The 16,771-nt window shown below is 42.7% G+C and overlaps 1 protein-coding gene and 1 long non-coding RNA gene across 2 annotated transcripts; both read right to left on the reverse strand.

Moving 5' to 3' along the window:
- Nucleotides 1-6,650: 6,650 nt before the first annotated feature.
- Nucleotides 6,651-7,687, reverse strand: LOC127309132 (uncharacterized). Its single transcript, XR_007856956.2, has 2 exons — nucleotides 7,444-7,687; nucleotides 6,651-7,018 (listed from the first exon to the last, which is right to left on the reverse strand). It is a non-coding gene; the product is annotated as an uncharacterized lncRNA (long non-coding RNA).
- A 4,610-nt stretch (nucleotides 7,688-12,297) lies between these two features.
- LOC127309092 (putative disease resistance RPP13-like protein 2) lies at nucleotides 12,298-13,707 on the reverse strand. The gene has a single exon (XM_051340073.1). The coding sequence runs from the start codon at nucleotides 13,705-13,707 to the stop codon at nucleotides 12,298-12,300; it is 1,410 nt and encodes a 469-aa protein (XP_051196033.1).
- Between the last annotated feature and the right edge of the window lie 3,064 nt (nucleotides 13,708-16,771).

Below are 16,771 nucleotides of genomic sequence, written 5' to 3' on the forward strand. Positions count from 1 at the left end.
GCTTTACAATATAAAAAAGAAATAAAATAATATTACATCTAGCAAGAATATCTAAACTAAAGTAGCAGGAGATGTGAACTTCACAAACTAGGAGAAATGAACTCCGCGGATTAGGAAAAGTGAGCTCTTCATCTCCGCACCTTTATTCCTGTTGTGCACTTGTGCTCGGCTGCTTCACGCAATGAAGAGCATGACTTGCAGTGACAACCGCAAGGAGCCAGCCGCAAGAATTCCAAGCTCGTTGCAATGCTGCTTTGTGGGTGCATTGATGATAGTTAAGTCATACAGTATAAAAAATCAAACTTCACATATGGAAAAAGGTGCACTACGCCAATCAAGTAATGTGAACTTCAAAAAAGATATTCCACAGATCTTATTAGGATAAAAATCACAAACTCAAGTGCATGCTTGTGAAGCTTTGTAGGTTTCAGCTACTTTTGAGATTAGTACTGCTCAATTAGTTGCAGAAAAATTGCAAATTGTTCTACCTTTTTTGCTCTGACATTAATTTGTACAGACTACTCTGGGCAAAATTTAGATCTTTCTTAGTGTTAAGAATGAGTATAACAGCATAATAATAGGGAACAAGAATGGAATCTTGAATGCATATGCATAGTTTACTAGATAATTACCTTAAGTTTTAGCGTTGAAATCCCCATGGAGTATTACCGGATCATCCATCCCGCAGCCACAAAATTCACAAATATTATATCTAGCGGGAATATATAAAATGAAAATAACAGTAGATGTGAACTTCACAAATTAAGAGAAGTGAGCTTCACAGATTTGGAGAAGTGAGCTTCACGGATTAGAAGAAGTTAACTTAATAAACACCATACAGAGAGCAGCTTGCGGAAAAGCATCGTTACCTCAAGATGGATCTTGTTATCCTTCCTAGAAGTGAACTACGTGAATTAAGAGAAGTGAGCTTCACAGATTAGGAGAAGTGAGCTTCACGGATTAGAAGAATTGAACATAGTAAACACCCTAGCTGTACGAAGTGCACAGACAACAGAAAAGTGATTTTTAATCATGGACTTATTGAACTTCCCCATAAAAGTGAGTTTTCTGTGCAAAGTGAGTGAATTTTGTGTTAACTAACGTAGTATTGAACAATCAAAACTAACTTATGCCGCGACAAGAGCCTACAAACTGCACTTCAAGCACCCAATATATGAACAATGCCAAAAAGTTAACTGAACTACAGCCAGATACGTGCTAAAAAGATAAATGTGCCAAGCTGTTGATTTCTAAGGCCATTTGTGGTACTAGTAAATTTTAATATAGGTGCACTGCCTCCAATGAGCATGCTAACTTATCACATGGGTGAACCTCTATAGTTAAAGATGTGGAGTTCTAATTTCTCTTAAGCTTTTCCTCACTATTATCAGGAAAGTAGAAAACGACATTGTATGGATTGTAGAATGTAACATAAATTAACTCAGAGATGAACTTCTCCATGTACATGTAGTGAACTTTTTATACGAAGAACAGAAGTGTACTACCATACTAGCCTACATCATAGAAGTTCGGAAGCAGTGACCAAGAATTTTAGACAAGTGCGTTCGCATCGCCATCATCGGCAGTGAGCTTCAGCGGACCTGGGAAGTTCATATCTAGGAAGCAGGAGTGAGAGAGGACGATGCATTATTCATACCTGCGGTGGCCTTGCAGCGATGGTGATAGAAAAGGACTTGGCGGAGAAAGACAACCAGGGATGCTATGATCTAGCAACAGTTCAACTATGAACTAGCAGTAGTTCTTAACCAAAATACTGCAGCTTAGCTCTAAAGTATGGGCAGTTTGGAACTTAAGAAACACTAGTTTTGCACTCCTGAAGCAATCCTACATGAGATTTCATATAGCATGAGCTTCCTACATGAAGCAATCCTGGGCAAATCCTTGTAGTGCTTTTTGCGCATTGCTTTTTCACACCGCAAATACAGAGAGCACTGAACTGGATTTCCAGAAGAGAACAAAGTGAACTTCAGAGAAGAAGAGATTACCCTAAAAACTAAAGTTCAGAGTGATAGGGGTTCGATGCAAAAGACACCCGTTCGGTGCTCAACTGCAGTCCATTGGTGAAGTGAACTACCCTTTTTCTTTATGCATGTACTCCACCGTGCCCTCGTCTTGTTGCCGTCTTCTACTGCCGGCACCACCATGACGCTCATCCCTGAGATGCAGAGAACAAAGTTTAGAGAAGTGAGAAAAGTTCAAATCAACATAATGCGCATTTTAACAACACAAGGTCTATTAAATATTTATTTCAATGAAATGAACTCCTGAAAATATGAAAATGAATCAGTCGATAGAGAGAAATGAACTTCTATCAAATATTTCTCTCAGCAACTCTTAACAACAAATATATGTATTTCATCTCTTAACGGACCTGCCATGTTAAGAATGTGTATAACAAAGCGACCTGTCATGCTAACGACTCTGAACGGACGAAGGTAAACATGAACTCCTCAACAAAAAGGAGATGAACTTGCACAGCAAACAAATTGGACTTGCACAGTCTACTTTTTGTAAATTAGGAGTGTCAACAGAGATATTCCTCTGGAAATTATTCTAGAAAATATAGTTCTTCATTTTAGGCATAAAAGCAAGTTTTTATGAAGTGGCCTTCAGCTTTTCAGCAAGCGAACCACTATAGCTTGACAAGTGTACTTTCCTTTTCACAGTAAATTGTACTCCTTTTGAAAGTGAGGTCAAATTGTTTCTACCTAAAATCCGTTTACTCAAAAAAGATGAACTTACTAGTAATATGAAACTGAACTTTCAGATAGACAAATGTTCACAGAAATTGTGTACAAAATCCCAACATCAAACTGAACCACAGTGGAACAAATACAAAACACACCGAGATGATTGTTAACTATCACGTGGAAGTCAAGGAGGGGAGAAGTTAGACCATATAAAATATTAAAGTTCCAGCCCCAAACTCAACAAACTCGCTAAAATATAAAAGTGAACTCGCCAGGTTAATAAAGTGAACTTCTTAATTTATCTTATTGGCCACACATCAACAACGCATACATGACTATAATATGTTCCCAGATTTCTCTAATTATTCATTTGAACGCATCAACAAGTGTACTTCTCCCAGTGCATAATATAAAGGACTAATCAATCCCACAGCCTCCAATATTAGAAATAAACTTCACGAATAATCCATCTAACATGAATAGTCTGAACTTAAATACCAGCGAGGTGTCAACTTATAGGGTAACCAATTCAGTAGCAGCGGATGAAAGAAATAAACCAACAGCATACACACTTATAGGGTACCATCAAGGATGCGAAAAAGGCAGAGCAAAAGACCAGTACTGCATGGATACTAGTTTACCTGCCTCACAAAGGCTTCGATTGAGAAGATTGGCAATGGCGAGTGAACTGTTTGTGCTGCACGACATGAACTTCTACTGCCGCATGTCTCTTCACACTTTAACGAACTACTGTAGCTTAACTAGTTAACTTTCTATTTTCACTTTCTTACAGTAAATTAAACTTATATTGCGGGTCAAATCAAAGTGGGTGTACACTGCATTGTTCTCACATTCAGTATCCATCATCGTTTCATACCATTATATACATCTGTATATGCACTTGGTTTTACTAGCAGACTTGTTTATACATACAGGGATTAAAGGGGTGTATGAAGAACCGGCATGCAAATTCTTCGGAGACAAACTAAGAAAGAAAATGGAAATGGAAAACATGAACTGTATGACCATGGGCTGCCATGAATGGTACTTATAAATTTGCAATTCTGAACTTTTTGCCCTGGCAATGATGAACTTTTAGGCACATATGGGGTGAACTTCCCGACCAAAGAAAAATTCGTGACAAAAATAAAAGGAGAATTCCCTAAGTTGGACAAGCAGACTTGCATTTTAAATAAAAGCGAACTTCACAGTCTTGTGCTTATGTGTTTTAACTGAAATCAATCTATGACGTGATTTTTTCCTAAATAAAAATGAGTAAACTTCACGTGTGAACTAGGTGAAATTGTTTTTTATGTGCTGCAATCGTCCAACATTTTCTCAAATACAAAGCTAGCAACAATCTTTATGAATAAAATCACAAAAGGCAGCAGTTAAGCTAGCAATAATCTTTATGAATAAAATCACAAAAGGCGAACTTCTATCCGAGGAAGATGTGAACTTGCGAACAAAATTAAAAAGACGAAATCCCTGATAAAAAGAGGCAAACTTTAGGTATATGAAGTGAACTCCTTGATTTAAAAATACTTCAGTTCACAAATCGTGGTTAAAGTGAACTTATTGTAGTTCACTTATTGAACTTCTGTTTCCAACATTTTAAAAGTGAACTTCATGACACGGAATAGTGAACTGCTAGTTTAACTCTCAACAGAAAAGGTTAACTTCTCGCAAAATTTTGCTACCAAAAAAGTTAACATCCTCCTCAGATGATTCGAAATTCAAGATTAAAAAAGTGAACCTCTCTCGAACGAGTGAACAGCCTAAAATGAACATGTACTGCAGGTGGACATTTTCATATACTGCAAATGCATATATTTCATATAAGTGGTAAGCCATACCTTCTGTTTCGTTTCTTTTTCAATTCATCAATCCAAATGGAGCTCCAAGTGTTGTCATCACTCCCTGGAATAAATCAAATGAGTAGGTTCAACAAGCAGCAACATATGTTATGCAAGTAAGGCAAGTACCAGACTACGAAGCATTACAAAATTGACAATTGATAGAGAGAACTGTCACATGAGAGAGGAGCTAACTTCTTACCAAGAGTGCAGAAGAATGGAACCTCGGCCGCACACGAATCCAAGATCTGAAAGAAGTGCCTTTTTAGTGTGATGAACAGACCGACAATGAAAATTGAACTTCTCATCTAGACAATGACGATTTCTACCCTATTTTGGTATTCGAAAATGCAAATCATCCAAGAATTTATCTGCGCACCAACCAGACCACAAAGCATTCCTGAACTTCACAGCGATAAACTGAAGAAGATATTCACAAATTCAACGAATAATGAACTGCTAATATTAACAGAAGTGAACTTTTTGTCGCTTACTAAGTTAAGCACCAAAAGAACTCTAGCGAACTTGCAAGAGAATACATTTTTCTACCAAGAAAATAGTGAACTTATCACTAGTACAAACTGAACTTTGATAACAGTAAATTTGGAAACTTCATATATTGAATGACAGGCAATAAAGTGAATCACGGAACTTGGATTTGGTCCACTAGCCAAAATCATCTACGACTACGAGCATCACCGCCCGGAGTTCAGAGCAGCAGCGAGGCAAGGGCATGGTTGTGAGGTCATTGCCGCGGCCATGTACCAGGAGCAATGGTTGCATCTCTGTGCCTATATCTGAACTTCACATTTTCTAATTTGTGAACTTCAAAATTCAGCTAACGTTATTCCCAATGGAAATTTCTATTTATATTTCCTGAGGTTGGATGATTACATCTCCAAATTCAATGAGTCAACTTCTCGAATTCAAAGAGTGAACTTCTGAAAGTATTGTTTTGGTGTTGTAATCATCCAAACTTTCTGCAAACAAAGCACACACAATTTGTGAAAAAAACCTCACACACACATATCCAGTAGCAGCAAATCAGTAGCTGAGGCGAGAGACGATGAAGTCCCAGTGGCGGCGCTGGCGGTGGCTTCCAAGGGCAGTGAGCAGGGCCACAGCTGAGGGCACATTTTTCCGGTGAGCAGGGTAGCGCGCCACGGGGATCAAGGCGGGAGGGGAGGGAGAGGCGACGACCGCGATTTACCAGGTCAGCGAGGTGAGCGCCGGTGGACTCACGACGCGGCGCATGTGGGCTCTAGGGGCGGCGCACGCGGTCGACCACCGATGCGCGGCGCGCCGGGAATCTCGAGGCAGGAATGGGAAGGGCAGCGCTGTGCGGGGGAGGTACCGGTGGAGGTGGGCGATTTCCCGGCGGCGCGCGGTGGAGACGGGAGCCCTTCCGGTGGCGCGCGGTGGAGGCGGGAGCCCTCCCGGCGGCGCGCGGTGTAGGCGGGGGCCCTCCCGGCGGCGCGCGGTGTAGGCGGGGGCCCTCCCAGCGGCGCGCGTTGTAGGCGGGGGCCTCCCGGCGGAGCCCTTCTGGCGGCGCGTGGTGGAGGCGGGAGTCCTCCCGGCGCGCGCGTGGTGGAGGATGGAGGCCGGGCCGCGACGTTGCAGAGGAAGGTCGGGCATCGCGCCGTCGATGGGATGTCCGGCCGCGGCGGCGCTGGGTGGGTGGCCGGCCGGAGCAAGAAGCCGGAGGCGGGGAAGGCAAGCCATGGGGGCGGCGCGTGGTGGTGGTCTGGAGATAAGGCAGGGAGTTTTTTTTTTTCTGATAGAAAAAAGGCAGGGAGTTCACGGGAGTGCGGCTAGGTGGGTTTCGGGCTGGATCGGTGGGTTGGTTTGATCGGAATAAGGAACTAAGCGGGATTTGGGGTGGGGGTTCGAGAATAGCTATTCTAGAACCCCTCTTAAGGGGGGTTCGAGAATAGTTGGGCTCTATATATATATATATATATATATATATATATATATATATGAAATGGAAGACAATACGTTATTATTTCAGGCATTTCACTTCACAATTTCTAGCAGAAGAATAAACTAGCACAACATAGCAAGCTGATAGCACATGTACATAAAAATGGGAGCACACAAATGGGGAAACTAAACAGTCTATCACAAGTTCACAACACGTTACAGTAGAGCAGCTTACATATAGCAGTTTATAATTCAAAACAAATAATAGAACATTAATTCTTACAACAAATAGCAAGTCTCAATCTCATGGTCTCACACTCACAACTCACAATTTGACAAATAACATCTTAGAGGTGACAAGCACAATAGAACATTTATAACATAGAGTTGTTGCACTTGTTAGCGGACTTTGCTTGACTTTCCCAAGACCGGGGATGCAGCATCATCAGCCTTGCGCTTTCCCAAGGCAAGGGCAAGTTAACGTGCATTCAGCTTATCCTCAAGAACATACTCAGGTTCGGATGCCATCTACAAACAGACAGAAGTCAAGTACATCTGAGTAAACAAGTGCACAACTAACCAGTAGAATTAAACAGAAATATTAGTCCAAATAGACACTAGCAGTAGCAGTATATTTTACAGCAATCGAAATACATCAGTTTAACTGTCTAATTGTAGCAGTATATTTTACAACAGTATAATACTAGCTAATAAAGAAATAGAACATGCATAATATGGAGATATGGAGATCAATCCATAGATGACAACGGGAGGATCTAATATCTTCTGTACCATTTGCAGCTAGAAACCAAGCCATAGAAATTGAACATGGATCAGAGATCTCCATCTACTAGACACTAGCACAGTAGCACAATAACACTAGAAGATGAGTATTGAGTAGTCTCACGGAGCAGATTAAAGAACATTGGATGCAGGGAAAGGATTTTTCTTACCGTGTCACTTGCTGGCCGGATGCCTGTGGTGGAGTGCTACCGGCTGACGCGGGGTTGGAGACCTGGAGATGCGGTGGGGAAGGAGTGCGGCTGGAGGCCTGGAGTGCTAGCCGGTCGGCCGGAGCGCCGGACGGCGGCGGCGCTCGCTGTTGCAGGAGGATGGGACGGCGGCTCAACCCTAGGGCAGGTCTCTCTCCTGTGTGTTGTCCAGGGTCGGGAGAGAAAAGAAGTGGAGTGGCCGAATGAGGAACGAAGCGAGAGAGAAAAGAGGCCAGGAGTGGAGCTAGAAAAATCTAGATGGGCTGCTGGGCTGAAATGGTCGGTCGTTTCGGTCGCTTCGGTCGTTCGCTGGACACAACCGAACAGTATTGAATTATTTCGGTCAGTTGCTTGGCAAGACCGATCGTATGACCGAACACCGAAATTTCTTGTATTTCGGTTTCGGTCCCGGTTATTTCGGCTTTGGTCTTCGGTTTCGGTTTTTTGTGCGTGTTCATAGGAAGAAAGCGTTTAAACCCACCCAAGCCCTTATTGACGCAATAAGGGATGCTCAAGAGGGGAAGATCAAGTTCAATAGAGAGAATGACACGCTGACAAAAGCCCTCGGGAATCTTGAACACCCAGGACGTGTACGAGGCAAAGGCGCCATTCCATGGTCCGTCGGGTTTTTCCCAGGATGATGACCTGTACGGTTACAGAAGCCGTAAGAGAAAGACGGATCGGGATGCAGATTTTATGGGAAAGTTGGCATCGGAACTCCATGAGAAAGATCGGCTGGTGCTAATGCACCCTTGCTGGCAAAGATCGGAACTAGCAAAAGAAAGATCGGCTGCTGCAGGGCCGCATGAAGATCTCGGTAGCCAGCAGCGGAGAAGCAGTGTGGCTTCCACGGAAGCCCCGTCTGGTGCTAATGCACCCTTGCTGGCCCCGCCTGGTGCTAATGCACCCTTGCTGGCCCCTCCTGGTGCTAATGCACCGACGATCGAGATTCGTGCACCGGAGCCTCACTACCCCGTGGATGATATAAAGGAGATGAAAGAATGTGATCTGCATTTTCCTGTGGGGGGCATATGTTCCATGAAGGTAGCTAGCGGCAGTGCTTTACCCTGTACACCTGGAGCACTCCACCACAATAACCCCATTGAAGATGGCTATGCTCGTGTCACGGTGGAAGAAATAGTCCAAGGGTTTGAGGAGCTGGAGATTGACATTGCTACACCCGAAGGGGAGAGAAGACTTGGAGATGTCAAGCGCCAGTTCATTCTATGGAAAAAGAAGTACATAGTGTTTCCAGGCGAGGCGCCAAGGCTAACGAGTCCACCCCCCTCCGGTGGTTGTGGTGGTGGTGGTTCACCTACACCTCCTTCACGTCAGCCGACGCCGCCCCCCAATCCACAACCTCCGGCGGGTAATCAGCCGCCGCCCCCCAGTCCTCGTCCGGCGGGTTCGCCGCCCCCCAATCCACCTCCGGCGAAGAAGCGGAAGCAGGCGGACAGCAAGGCAACCTCCTCCTGGACTATTAACCCAGACCCTTATGTACCTAAGACCACAAAGGTACCGGAGCCATCACTGAAGCCTCTCCTCCCAAGGCCTTGGGAACAAAGTGAAGAGCAAACCAACTTGGCCACGGCTGCTCAGCATGAGAAATGGAAGGCGGATATGAAGGCGAAAAGAGAGCCTGAGCCCAAGCCAGTATTTTCTGAGGAGGAAAAGAAGTGGGCTAAGTCATTTTTGAGCACACCGTCCCAAGCCAAGAAGAATATGCCTGACGACTATGGACGTAAACTTCGTAGGCAAGCACTCATATTGAAGGAGAAGAAAGACTTGGCGGAGAAGGAGAAGAAATCCTTGGAGGAGGAGAAAAATGAAAGTAAAAAAAAGCGGGAAACAAGTTGCCCAGCTCAGGGAACAAAATAAACAATCGATCCCCTCGCTCATAGTGAAAGCCGCCGGTCCGGATGCTGAACTAATGGACCCCACTATCATAGCAGTTGCGGCAGCACAGGGAATGACTGTAACGGGTGCCAGAAAAAAAGCGGCCGCGCTCGGTATGACTCTTCGTGCAGTGTTAGGCCTTGAGGAGGCGCCAATGAGTGAGGTAGCAATTACATATGTGCCGAATGGGCCTCTCGTCGAGCCTGCGCAGGAAGAGGATCTACCAGCACAAATGCAAAATCTGATACGTTGATACAAGGGTTACATAAAAAATAACGCCGGCAAAGAATATATTTATGCGGAAGTTAGACATGAGCATCACTTCAAACATTACTATGTAACAGTTCATCTGAGTGAATTGTTCCAGCTGTTCAATCTGCGCGAGCTCGACAAATCTATCATCAGTTGCTACGTTTTGTAAGTGATTTATTTCTACCCCATCTCATTCGTTGCCTGCACTATATTATATATATATATTGTCCTAACTATATTGTTGTGTACGCTATTATGCACAATGAAGATTATGGAATGCAGAATAAGGAACATCCATGATGTTGGGTTCATTGACCCACAAATCGTTAATGGATATGTGTTAGAAATACACCCCACCGACATGGAGCAAGACCTGTTTGATTTTCTTAGAAAGCAGCAGCTCAAAAGTGAAATTTTATTTCCTTACCATTTTGGGTGAGTGTTTCTGTCTTGAGCACATTCTCTTTTGTTTAATCCATGCATGGTATGTCTAATCGATGAGTTATGCATGACTGTGCATGTATCGTGTCCGCAGGTTCCACTAAATTCTGCTCATAATTGAATTTCACACCTCCAGAGTTCTCGTCATGGACTCTCTGAATATGAATTCAAAGCTTTGCATCAACATGAGAAATATGATGCAAAAGTAATTATTTTCAATCATTTGCGCTCTATATCGATCGGCCTCTTTCGTTTATTTCCTAATATCAAGTAACTAATAACTCCTTTGTTCATTTAATTTTCTTTGCCCTGTATGGTTTGGAGACGGTTCACAGATGAAACTGTCGGTGAATTCAAAAAAGAGCTAGAATTTAGAAGGCTACTGTCTGGGGATGTTCAGCCACCGGGGACCAATCTATGTGCATACTATGTTTGTGAGTTCATCCGGAGATACACCTCTGAGCGGAAGCCGTCGGATAACAACGTCAAGAGGAATAACTTCCGGAAGACGCTTAGTCCAGAAGCTCGCTTTCGACCAATTCAAGAGGAACTAGCAAGATTTTTGATGAGGGAAGTCCTCCATCCTAAAGGAGAACACTATTACGAGGACGTAGAACTTCTTATGCCGTAAATTATGTATGGAAACTTGTTCGAAATTGTATATGGTCATCCGAGATTGAATATATATTGTATATTCCTCTTGAATTCTTCTTGGTTCTAATTTCAAACTTGTTTGAAATTGTACATTCATATGCATGTATATAGTAGCGTAGAATATGTGAAACTCCTTCAAAATTAAAATAAAACACAAAATAAAATATAAAAGAAATAAAACAATACAAATTAAAAAGAAACCAGATTTAGGGGGGGCTAAAACCCTAAACCTGCGGCGGCCTTTAGTCGCGGTTGGCCAGGAGAAACGCGACTAAAGGTCCTCCGCCCTGACGATCGCCTGGCGCCCACGTGGACGTGCCTTTAGTCGCGGTTCGTAAGCAACCGCGTCTAAAGGGGGGGCCTTTAGTCGCGCTTAATTGGTCCCGTTTGCGCAACCGCGACTAATGGCAGTTGCGAACCGGGACTAAAGCCCCTTTTTCTACCAGTGGTTTGTGCAAGGAGGGGGAACACATATGAGGAAAAATAAGTGAAATAATGAAGAAAAACAGGTCTCACTCTGATATGGTCATATATGTCAGTGTAAAGTAAAACAAAATGTAAAATATCGGCAGCAACCGAAGCTGATGGCACTTTTTTCTGACTCTTAATAATTAGGCTGGCCCCTAGAGCATCTTCAGTCGCGTCCCTCAAAGCGGCCCCCAAAGCTTTTTGGGGCCCAGTCGCGCGCCCCAAAGGCCCATTTCGTCTGGTGCGGCCCAGTAAAGTGTCCGGCGCCCCGAGGCCATCCCCGCTCCACATGGGACGCTTCAGGCGCGCCAGACAGAGCGAAATGCGAGGTGGGAATGGGCGGGCCCGACGCGTCATTGACACACATAACGAAGTGCTGCAGCTTTGACTTAATGGTAACGAGGGGTAGGCGATATGCGTAAAAAGACAAAAAATGGTGCTAAAAGTAAGGCTTTTTGTGAGACATGTTTTGTCTTTTTTACCTCGACCATAAAAAGTATCTATTTGTTGCAAAATTGTACGAATAAACATAGATTTTCATTTGTACTTGCGAGTTTTTTTATTAGAATATTTTCACAACTAGAAATATTTTTTTTTGGTGGAGAGAGCATATGCACCCGAGAGCCAAATTAAATTTCCGTTTATAAATAGGTTACCCCGCATTCTGAGGATTGTGGGAAAAAAGAATTAACACCCATGCAAAATCTGACGGTGCAAATGTGTGGGCTACATAAGATTAAATATTATTAAGGTATTAGTTTTATATATAGATATTGGATTGTCTAGCGGCCCAAATGCGCGAGCCACCCCACTAGTTATACTATTAAATTATTGGAGTAAGTCAGGAAGTTCGGTTACACGTTGGCATCAGATATTCACCATCTACAGGGTGTTATATATATATAGCTGACGTTGTTGGGGGGGGGGGGGGGGGGATGGTATCTTCTGAAGAGCGAATGGGACGTGAATCTGTGATACTTCATATCATATAGGAGTATGTGGTACATTATTATTTGTAAGAGATAGATAAACATCATGAATATTACATCAATAAAGCAAGCACTTTTACACATGACCTCTACTTATCCCTCCGGGATGTAAACTTCATTGTCGAACTCCATTTCCCTGTTCATTTTGATCTTCTTTTTTCGATAAAGGAAATATATCAGTATCAAAAGATATCATTTTGATCTTCTTAAAAACATTTTCATCTTCAATTCTGATTTTTTCGACAATTTTTGGTCGTTTTCCATGGATCAAAATTTCAAAATCATTGGAGTAGACATAAATATGAGGATCCTCTATCATGGGAAGTGCAGAGTCTTCTATTTCTAGGGTCTTCAATTTTTCCAAGCCTATCACCATTGTCCTCAGTTTGTGAAACCCACGAGCTTTGAAGGTAAGCTTATTCCCTCTGTACGAGCCTGTATACAAGGCAATATCAATTAGGAAAGGCAACATTGCCAGCTCGTCAATAAAATCCTGTGAGATCTCTGTGTTTTCTAGAGACAGCTGAGTGAGATTGGGCAGTGACTTGCAAATGCCGTTTATTTCAGATGTCATATCAAGCCTTCCTTTTATTTCCATAATCTCTAGGCGTGGCAATGATTGAGTAAACACAATTGACGGAACAACGTCACCCTTTAGGTTAAGCAACTTGAGATGAATGAGTTTGTTGAGAGCTGCTAGCAAATTGTCTTTGTTGAGCGCCGACAGTTTCCAAATGAACAAACAACTAAGATATAACATTTCTGCAAGGGTATTTTCATCCCATCCAATCTTTTCATCTGGTGTTACGCTCTCAAGTGTTTGTATGTACTTCAGCCTGCCAACCCTCCTAGGAAGGATGATTCCATCACCAAATACATGCCGGAGAGTCAAAATCTGCCAGAATGATTCAGGGAGCTCCGTGACATTTGTGCCTCTGACATCTAGTGTTTGAAGATTTATGAGCCTTCCAATTGATGGTGGGATCTCCCTCAAGGAACATGATTTAATACCGAGGTACTGCAAATGCAAAACATTGCCAATTTCATTTGGTAACTTAAGACCAACCTCAAGGCCCTGTATGTTGATGACACGGAGGAAATGGGATCCTTGCAACAGTTGTCGTATGTACGAATTGTTGCGTCTCTTGGATTTGGCTCCATGACTTGATAGACTTGAACATATCAGACTCTTTCCAGCTGTGATAAATTCTTCCTCTCCAGTGTCTTCATCTTTCTCAAAGCAAGCTAGTACGGACCAGAGCTTTGGCATGTGGTTGTCAAGAGCAGCATATTTGCTAATGTTGTTCTGTAAAGAGAGGCGGCGAGCAGATGCCAAAGGGAGGAAATCGTCACCACCATGGACTTCAACAAAATTTGTATCCTGCGCTTGAAAGCACAGAAATGCATGGATATGCTCATGGATGGTGACAAACTCATTATCGCAGATGAGATAGTCCATCAGAGTAAGACTAACCAAATGCCTAGCGACCAACTCCTTTAAGTATTGCTGCCCCACTTTCTCCATTGGCTTCCCCTCTTTGGATCGTAGGAACCCCTCTGCCACCCAAATGCACACCAAGTTGCTTGTTTTGATTGGCATGTTGGGTGGAAATGCGGCAAAGTAGAGGAAGCATGATTTTATGACATGTGGTAGATCATCAAAGCATAAGGAGAGTATGTTATCCAATCTCCTTGATTGCCTGGACTTGAGCTGGTCTAGGACAGCGTTCCATTCGCTAGGGAACTCCTTGGTCCGAAGGAGGCCTGCGAGGAGGACAACCGCCAGTGGTAGTCCTTCAGTGATGTCCAAAATAACTTGTCGGTGGTGTGCTTGAATGAAACTGCGCAGATGATCGTTGTACCTTTGGCCATTCTCTTGAACACAAACTCGTTGACAGAACAATTCCATTGTGGCATCTTCATCAAAGCAATCCACTTCAATAGAGATATGTTCAAAGGTAGCTGGAGGAGCTTCTGGTTTATTTTTTGTGATTTGCACCACTCTGCTATAGGAATCAGTGGGGAGTGCCATCAGAAAGGTTTTCCATTCAATACTACTTACCTCGGCATCTACCACCAACAAGTACCTCTGATTATCGTCCTTCATTAATAAGGTCTTCAGTCTATTCTTGATTTCATCGGCAGGGTACGTCAAAAACTCTTCTGATATCTGCTGAATTACTAGGTTCATGATGTTTGAAGCCCTAAAATCTGGTGGAAAGCTTGCCCAAGCCTGAGAACCAAAATGATTTTTTGTGGAATGCCTTTCGTAGACATCCCTAACAAGAGATGTCTTGCCAACACCACTTCTCCCAAACAAAGATATCACAACCGGACCATAAGAGGCCGAAGATTTAAAAAGTGCATCATGTAGCACCATTTGCTTGTCCCCGCGTTTCACCAGTGAGAACTGGCGGGAATCCCCCCTGCTATGCAATTATACAAGTCATTTATGTTCATTGATGTGCTATACTAGGCAATGTAAAATCTTTATATTATGTTTATCACATACTCTCTGGTATGCCCTTCATATTGTGTCAAACACACATGGGTGTAACTAGATGCTCCCATGTGTGTTTGACACAATTGAGAGGGTATGGAAGATGCACTAAGTATAAAAAAGGATGTTCCGTTCAGACAAATCATATCAGAAATGAAGAACAGTAAACAATATATAATTGAGCCCCCCATTGACAATTGCAGAAGTCTAGTTTGCTTAAAGAAAGAATAGGAGGAGGAGAGAGAATGAATAATGGGGTCTCATTTGGTCTCTACTTCAGCTAAAACTCTCTTTGCTGCAATATGACAATATTGATCGCTGTGGGGCATTGAGACATTCTACAAATGCAATAGTAATCTTTTAAAATAAGAGTATCTACTTAAAAAATATAATCTATCATGGAAATAAAAATGCCTACATTCTTTAAGTACTGAAAATGTGAGTCACCCTACATTATGATCTTGTGTGTAGAAACTATCATGCCTGGAGGTGCATCTTATAGCATGATTATTTCAACTGTAATACTACACCTGGGTAGTTACCCCAACGTATGTTTCAAGCAGTAGATGTACTATTTATCGTACCAAAGAGTATGTAGTTATTGTATAAAGTATATAAGACTATTTTGTTAGTATATATAGTACTATTTAGGTAGTATGCACATTTTTTTCACATACTCGTAGTTTACGTATAAATATTTAGCTATTAGTATATATATAGTGTTTAAACTATGGATCCACTTGAAATTTTGTGATGTAATTTGTTGTGAAGTATCTTAGATATATTATATGAACATAATCAGACCGATAAAGTATTATATATACTTTTGTATGGAAGTATATGTGATGTGGGTGTAACTACACCCAGATCCCTCGGTCGCTCCTGGAGACTCTGTCAAAGAAGAGTAGATCATCGCCCTATGCTCTGGCGATGAGTATGAAGGTTGCTAGTTTTGAGCGATGCAAGCCAGGGGAAGCAGAGTGCAATTGCTCTAACTTTATACTTCTTTGTTCTTTTTAGCCTATTCTTAGCGCTCTTAGGTTGGTAATTAAGTCTTGTTATCAGTTTATCCTTACACGCCCCTTCCTCTGTTATGCGTTCCGTACAACAACTTTCATGTTCAAGGTGTTATGTTTATGTTTGCCAGTGGTTTACATGCATGACCCACCGCCATACGGGAATCTGTTCATAAGTTGTCTTTCCTACCATACGGATCTACGGACCATGTCGCTGGCAGAGTCACACGTGCTTCTCATGCGCTTCCTCATGCAAACAACGGCTACTTGCTATGTTTTGAAATAAGAGTGAAGTGGTGGCCAATGTGATGCCTTCATAATTAAGGACTCAATTTTCTCTCAATTTAGCCAATATGACACAAGATGTTGGCTATATACAAACTCCAGAGTCGACTGGAATCTATACAATGTTTGGGGTTCCTTATCTTTTAATATTCATCAGAATAATCAATTCTCAGTAAGGAAAAAAATAACGCGCTATAACAAAATAGCGTGGATCTAAAAATATGCTATTAGCATGTTATAGCGTGCTATTAACACGAATAGCGCGCTATAGCGCAGAAATGGCGTAGCGTCGGCTCTCCAGATATGCTATAGCGTGCTATTAACGTTGGAATAGCGCGCTATTTTTTTCCATGATTCTCAGTCAACCTTGGAGCCTCAGTGTCCTTCTAAAGATCCAGATATCGTGGGGTATGGATTCAGCCAATAATTTCCTTCTAAAGAAAGTTTACAGAGGACCATAAATTGTGTTGTTTCTAATACGACATGGAGACCATTCAACATTTAACTTTCTACTATCATCCTTGCTCTAGCACGGCGAAATGGGGCTTGAGCCATAGTGCAACTCGTTATAACGACGATCCTGTGCCGACGGCAAAATATCAGGGCCGTTGGCACAGGACTCGTTCCAGCCAGGCCAGTCGTCGGCACATGAAGGTTTGTGCCGACGGCAACCGTCGGCACAGTTTCGGCCATCGGCACAGCCTCTCCGTCCTGACGGCGAGCTAACAGCGTCAGGCCTGTGCCGACATATTTCAGCCCTGTGCCGACGGCAACTATTTTCCATTTTA

Source organism: Lolium perenne, chromosome 6 (genome assembly GCF_019359855.2).
Source record: "Lolium perenne isolate Kyuss_39 chromosome 6, Kyuss_2.0, whole genome shotgun sequence".
NCBI classification, from domain to species: domain Eukaryota; kingdom Viridiplantae; phylum Streptophyta; class Magnoliopsida; order Poales; family Poaceae; genus Lolium; species Lolium perenne.

Excerpts from the sequence above, each read along its gene's own strand:
- LOC127309092 (XM_051340073.1), bottom strand. The coding sequence starts at position 13,707 with ATGGAGAAAGTGGGGCAGCAATACTTAAAGGAGTTGGTCGCTAGGCAT.